The sequence below is a fragment of the Hevea brasiliensis genome, chromosome 16 (assembly GCF_030052815.1).
Source record: "Hevea brasiliensis isolate MT/VB/25A 57/8 chromosome 16, ASM3005281v1, whole genome shotgun sequence".
Taxonomy (NCBI): domain Eukaryota; kingdom Viridiplantae; phylum Streptophyta; class Magnoliopsida; order Malpighiales; family Euphorbiaceae; genus Hevea; species Hevea brasiliensis.
The window spans coordinates 67,299,819-67,307,301 of record NC_079508.1 but is presented as its reverse complement, the minus strand read 5'-3'; the positions used below and the strand labels follow the sequence as shown (position 1 = coordinate 67,307,301).

The 7,483-nt window shown below is 32.9% G+C and overlaps 1 protein-coding gene across 1 annotated transcript; it reads right to left on the bottom strand.

Moving 5' to 3' along the window:
• Positions 1-1,891: 1,891 nt before the first annotated feature.
• LOC110631798 (MYB-like transcription factor ODO1) lies at positions 1,892-3,972 on the bottom strand. The gene is made up of 2 exons (XM_021779763.2): positions 3,549-3,972; positions 1,892-2,888 (listed from the first exon to the last, which is right to left on the bottom strand). Exons 1-2 carry the CDS (start codon positions 3,809-3,811, stop codon positions 2,318-2,320), a joined length of 834 nt encoding a protein of 277 aa, XP_021635455.1. The 5' UTR covers positions 3,812-3,972; the 3' UTR covers positions 1,892-2,317.
• Between the last annotated feature and the right edge of the window lie 3,511 nt (positions 3,973-7,483).

The window sequence follows — 7,483 nt, the reverse complement described above, 5'->3', positions numbered from 1 at the left end:
TTATTTCATTTTTTTTCCTTTTTTTCTGAAATATAATATATATGCACATATATATAGGTCTAAAACTTTTAGCTTATGTGACTTAATAAATAATTTCTTTTTAATATTGAAATTGTCTGCCCTAACTTGTTTCTTAAGAAAATTCACATTGACACAGGCTTATAGATCAGATTGTGCAATTTAATAGCAAGTTCTTCTGGATTACACTTGTTAATTTATTTATTTTCTTTTTCTTGCTTAGATTATTTTGAGTATTTTTTGAGGGCTCAAAATTATATCAACTCGTTGTCAACTTTTCAATCGTGATTGATACCCATGTTGAATTTGAGGTCTATCAATCAAGTCACAATCTGAATTAATGTTATATAAAATTGAGAAGATTAACTTGTATCCCTCATTTTGTTAGGCATTATTTCACAACAAATCTTCTTCATCAAGTGATTAAGGTGGCATGTAATTAATTAGTGGTCATAGATAATCAACAGATAAACTAGTGGTTGCTAGAGATATATAGTTAATTTGGGATACATCATACATGACTTAAGCCGGCATTCCCTTGTCAAAGATTGAAAAATCAAATTCTGTGTGCTTTATGCCATTATCCTAGATTAGTATATTAGGTAGTATTCTCTTGTAAAATAAGTAGCTAGCTATAGGTAACATCTGAAATACCATGGTTTTTCCTTTGAATTAGTAATTAATTATCAAAACAATGGATTACAACATAACGCAAGAAAATTATGTAGAGTTTCTGTATAGGAGATTATTAAGAATTTAAATACTAAGTAATTGATTAATTAGCAAGTTTGTGAAGTACGGAATGAGGGAACAGCTAGCTATGGTGCTTGACAGAATTTGCTATATCATCAGCGCACTAAAAACTAAAGCTAATGGCAATGGGCATATTTGAGAGGACAATGATTGAGATTATTGCTTAAAGTGCAATTAAATTAGTGCCACCAGCCTGCTCAAAGTGCATTAGTTTTCTCCTGAACATCCCTTCAATATAATGAGGAGATAATGATAACTACTTCTTTAAACCAAACAAATTATAGAGAAATTAAGCCTAATGGAGTGGGTACATACGTGCTCACTTGAGAAGTCACCCTTAAACCTAATATTTATATTATCATCTGCACAAACTATGAAGATCTTAGATATAATGCGAAGCTTCCTTGTTCCACGTATGGCAATTCAGCAAGTGCAAAAGATCATACTGTGATACTTTGGATTATCATTTATATAGGCATATATTTTTTATATGTATCTTCATGTGCCCTTTTAAACGGCACTGTTTCAATGGCTAGTTTTTTTCTTTTTTTTTTATCAGCAAAATATATTAAGAATGAAAGAAATACAAAGGATGCAACACCCCAATGAAATAGACTGCTTCAGAACCCTAACAAGGATAAAGCAACAATAAAAAGAACTTAATATGATTCATAAAACCAACCAAAAACTAGCCACAAAAAATACAAAACAAAAGAAGTACTCAGATAAAATCATCAGAATGAAGCACTCCTTGCTTAGCCAAATTATCCGCAAAAACATTAACGTCAAAAGGGATGTGTTTAACTAGCAGAGCTGGAAGATGACTCTTGCATTCGATGTGTTTAACCTCACTTGTTTCAATGGCTAGTTAAATAGTGAATATAGCATTTGCTCAATTTAATTTGAAGCCCTGCTGATTAGGAAAGTAATTATATATATACACACAATGGCAGATAGGCATGTCCCTTTTCTTTCCTTTTGTGTGAATTTCTGAGTCCTTGCGGTCCACTCCCCCTAATCCTCCATAAAAATAAAAAGTTTTTCTTTCAGGCAAATACCAAAAGATAGAATGGATGGACGGTAAATTAGTTCCACCAAATTGGTTATATTATAACCAACGTACACAAATAATATAATTTTATCCACTTCATTATTTGCAATATCATACAACATTTATATACGAACGTTACAATTTTCTGAAAAGCCCACTAGCATTTTCTTTTTAGACAATAGTCCAAACGTGTCCCTATCTCTTACACATAAGATTACAACTTTGGTATAAAGGACCAAGAAGAATAATGTAATTTAATGATATTTTTTTTCACTGTTTTTGACTTGGTTGGTGAGAAACCTCTAAAGAAGACAGCTTTTTCTTCGACCCTTCCAACAGTAATCTGATGCATAATTGATAAAATTCAGCACTTTTAGAACCTAACTTCAGCTGCACATGCATGATGATACTTTGTTTCTTACTGTACCATTTTCTTCTTTTTTTCCCTTGCATTTGAACCTTAAAAGTTTTCTCACTACGTACCATACGTATGTTCTAGTGCTTGTCTTCCATCTCTAATGCGTTCAGCGACTTAAATTCCAGGTTGTCGAAGCTATCAAACCCAAAATCTTGGACTCCGAAATCTTGACAATCCAATAACCATGTGCAATTATCTTCCCAGGATGGATATGGATAACCCATTTCTCCATTATTAGTATTTTCCGTTGCAGGTGGATTATTATTGTTCCATGATGCGTCAACTAGAGGAGGCTCATCTATCCACAAGCTATTCAATAACGTTTCGTCGTTGCAAATACTATTTAACAAAATCGATTCATCACTACAACAATTTTCCTGCGGTGAGCTTGAATTTTCCTCCGAGTTAGCGATGCCATCATTTTCTTGCATACTACTGTTGTTGTTGTTGTTGTTGCCAGATTCCGGCAAAAGATTATCAGTCTGGGATATAGATGAACTTTCCTCGGTCTTGGCTTCTTTATGGAAGGGTTCATGTGTAACAGGATCAATCCCCATCTTAAGAAGCTTTTTCTTGATGTGGGTATTCCAGTGATTCTTGATCTCGTTGTCTGTCCTTCCGGGCAACCTAGCAGCAATCTTGGACCACCTAAGTATATAAAAAGAAATGGAAATGAATAACCAGATACCAGAAATTTGAAGAAAATGCTGAGCTATGTAAGTATTTATTACTCGAATCTTACGCACAGATATTATGGAAATTAATTATCGGAAAGCTAAAAACGAAGATGGCATCATTAATTTTGCAACTTCATACGAGCTTTCAATCTGTTTAAAAAAACTCCTATGGCTCTGCCTGCTTGTTCGTTCAAAGTACATATTATTATAAAGAATATAAGAAGAAAATGGTTTGAAATATTATTGTTAAAATACAGATATTATCACAATCATAATCAGTCACATCCTTGGCAAAATATTAGGTGCACCTTCCCCTCATATGCAGAGGCTATATATATCACCTTGTCGAACACTTCATTTCAACTGCATTATCTTCTTCATAGAAAACAAAAGTTTATTTTCACAGTAACAAACATATATATATATATATATATATATATATTGGAGACACTATATATTTTGTATATATATGGCAGAGGAAGACGTGTCCATGATGAAGCCACCACACCAAACGCCATTATTAATCAATAAAAAGTACCAAAACACTTAAAAATTTAAAAATGCTTTTGAATGCATGATATCTCTCTTTAACAACAAATCAATGACGCATGAAATAATTAAGAGATTTAACCTATTGCCAAGACGAGCATGAAGATCAATGACCAATTGCTCTTCAGCTTCATTGAGAAGGCCTCTCTTCAAGTCAGGGCGAAGATAATTAGTCCAACGAAGACGACAGCTCTTACCACATCGCCGGAGTCCGGCAAGCTTAGGAACAGCTCTCCAACAGCACTGGCCATTGGTGAGAATGAAGTTGATCAGTTTCTTGTCTTCCTCAGCTGTCCATGGCCCTTTCTTGACCCCAAGTTTATCACAGCAAGGTTGCCTGCCCATATCACACACATACACTAACTAGAGGGAAACAAGACCACTAGCTATGAACAAGTTCCACTAATGCTAAAAAGTCTCACCAACACTCCTTGTAAAGACTCAACAGCCCCACACCCACATTTATATAAAGTCCTCAACTTTGGTGTACCCTAAAATAATATGCACTGTGTGTGCATCTATATATATATATATATATATATAGAAACACTTGTATGGATGGAGAGAAGGGTCCACCATTGGTTTGCGAAAGGGACATGGGAACTAAAGTGGCTTGTTAGGGTATGTGTGGAATCACAAATTTGAGTGACAAAAGAATGATGGGTGACCAAAGGACTGAGCTATACATCTAATTAAGCATATTGAGAAATTTTTTTTAAAAGGAAAAAAAAAATCTTCCCATTTTCCTACACAACCCCACTCCTCCTGATTGCACTCTTACTCAACCATTCCATCACCCATTTCGTCATCACCACGTTTAAGTGTCCTTATTGGGATGGTCTTTTATATCTTGTGGCTGATAAGTAACTTTTCTTAATTTGCATTAGCAACATTAGCCGTTTGATTTACAGAGAAATCAATCTCTCAGACGGAGTTTTGGTATCGCTTTTATTTGTGGCAATCAACACATGTTAGATATAAAGAGAAGCAGAAAAGACTTGGCCCTGAATCCACAAACTTGAATTAATTAATTAATTACTCCAATTTTTACTAGCACAAAGCCAACGCCTGTAATGTTAAAGAAAAGCATGCATCCATGATTTCCCCAACTTTTTCGACTGTTTTTTTTTTTTCCAGTTATATAGGATGATAGAGTTGAATGAGAAATAATTTTCTGCCCTGTAATTGGAAGACATATCAAAGAATAATATGATATCAAAGAAATTGTAATCTGTAGAATTTGAAGGACTTTCACAGTGATATTTCTCTTTCCATTTGTAATTTGAGCAGTATTCTTGCAAGTGGTTTCAAACTATTATTCAATTGCCAGAATCGAGGATGGAAAAAGAAAATCCATGAAAATATATAACCAAAGGAAGAAAAAAATATGAAAAAAAAACTCCTGTTAGAGCTTAATTCTATAAAAAAATAAAAAAAATCATGTTTGAGCTCTAGACAATTTTTTAAATTTTTCTGCATTAAAGCCTTTATTTGAGTATAAAAAATTCGATGTAAGGATTTTTTTTTACCTAAATTCGATAGAAAGCCTTTTTTTTTTTTCTTAGTACAAGTGAAAATATACTGAGTTTGAAGTGCAGATAAAAATATTTACAGATTTATCTTAATTTTTAAAATTAACAATATTATTAAAAAAATGAATAAAAGTGTATATAAATCAAATTGAAAAAAATAATATCATTCTACTTTTGAAAATATTCTACATAGAATTCTTATGTAGGATATTCTACATTTCGATCTCGTATATATATATATATATATTACCATCAGTACTGAATAAGGAATGCTATTATGTTAATTGAATGAAAAATAATATCATTATACATTTGAAAAACATTGCTTACTTTTGTCTTAAGAGAAGAAAGTATCAAAGAGAAAATGGTCAAGAAACCCTAGCTGATTTCCCTTGTTTTCCTTCGAGTGAGTTGCTTCCCTATGAAAACCACAAGACTACTGATTAACAACTTGCCAAATCTCGACTTATCTTCTAAGTTCTATAATCATTCACCAAATGACGTTTTAAAAGAAAACCATGATCATTATTTATTCTTAATTTCTTTTATTAACCCTTCACATGTATATACCTTCTACCAGCTTTTCTATATCAAACAAAGTTCGTTTAGGAGTTCTTAATTATGCTTATTACAAAAAATAGTTTATGGGGTTACCATATAAAAATTAATAGTAAAATATCATTTAAAATATAATATTAATATCCTACAATCAACTCGATAAATTGTAATATCTTAAAAATTATTAAAAATTACATCATTATTAATACTTTTAAATACATTTTTCTTTATATAAATAACTGAACATTTATTCATCAATTGATCACATATGTGGTTGCACAATTTTGTGTTGACAAGGTTTATTGCCAAGAAAATTTATTCCAAGGTTGGCAAAAGGGCGAATAAGTGTAAGTTTTAAAAGTAAATAAATATATGAATATACAATATGCATATATATTATGATAAAAAGAGGGGTTAATTAATCCTTATTTTATCATCCACATCCGCTACTGTATATGGATGATGGATAAACTAGGGTTAATAAAATTGCTCTATCGCCAGATATTTATGGAACCCAGTACATGTATAATTAATTTGATCGAGGTTCTTAATTCTCTTCTAATTAAGTGTATTTAATATCACTGTCATATACATGCGTGCATATCTTGGCAAAAGAGCATAAAGAGAGAATGATTTATAGTTTCATTTGGCACGGACAATATTATACATTTATATTAACACTAATACGCACCAATACAATCTATATGCCACGTATGTCTAAGCTTCAAGAAACATTCTGGATTTTTTGGTTCAAGAACAGGGTGGTCATTTGAGGTTTCTTCATTCATGATCGAGGCACCTTTGTAAACTTATCCAGAACAAGTTTTTGTCCTGCTCTGTTCCACTTGTCTTCCCACAGAGACTTGTCCAAGAATTGATGAAAACCATGAGTTTCGTCATCTTGTTACCTAAAGATATAGGCAAGTTGGGGGTAGTTCGTGATCCGATTTCTTGGTCTTTGACTTGTATTTCTATGCTTAGGTTAGCATATAGTTCAATGTGGACCCTTAACCCCTTCAGTTTCACTTTTTTTATACTTTGTTCAATGATGAAAAATACCCTTATATATCAACCCTCATTAATTAATTCGGTTATTCAAACGCCCTCTGATGGCCTCTAAGATTAATCCAATTCGTCAAGCTAAGTAATTGGTAACCACAATTGCATAATCATAACAGATTCACTCTGAATCTTGTCCTTTAATTGCCTCTGCTATCCTCTTGCCAAGTTTTGACAATCAAATGGCAAGTTTCAAATAACTTGCAAGGCACTGCACCCTTGACATTAAAGTATTGAATTAATACGTTAGTTTCTACTAATTAATTTTGCCCATGTCTGATGATTAAGAATTAAGCATAAGGACAGGATACAAATTGTGGATAATTAAGAAGAAAAACACTTGGGATGTGCTCAAAATCTCCGACCAATAAAATTAATGCAAAATCCGCCACGTCTAAGTTTTTTCCCAGCAAGAATACACCCATCGAACTTTGCATAGTTTTTTTAAGTATACACTATTGTGTAATTTATACATTTGTAGGTAGACCTACAGACAGCTACGATCGAACCCCATACTCAATGTGGTCAGGTAGCTGAGAATGAGATTGCTTGTGTGGTTGGGTCTGTCTGGTTTAAGCTTAGCGCCGCAACTGTAGCAGCTGTGAGTTCATGATCACCCTCAACGACCATGGGGGTCCAACTCGTATTTTCATTACTTCGTTAATTTACAGTGTCTTCCATAAAAAATGTCGAAACCTTTCCTTTATTAAAATGATTAATAAAACATATACTTAATCTCTTACATTATTATAAGACATATACTTAATCAGTAGACTATTAGTCAATAATTACGTCTAAATGTTAATTAGGGAACTTCTGTGTCACGACCCAATCTATGGGCCGGACCGGTACTAGGATCTGGGCCAGC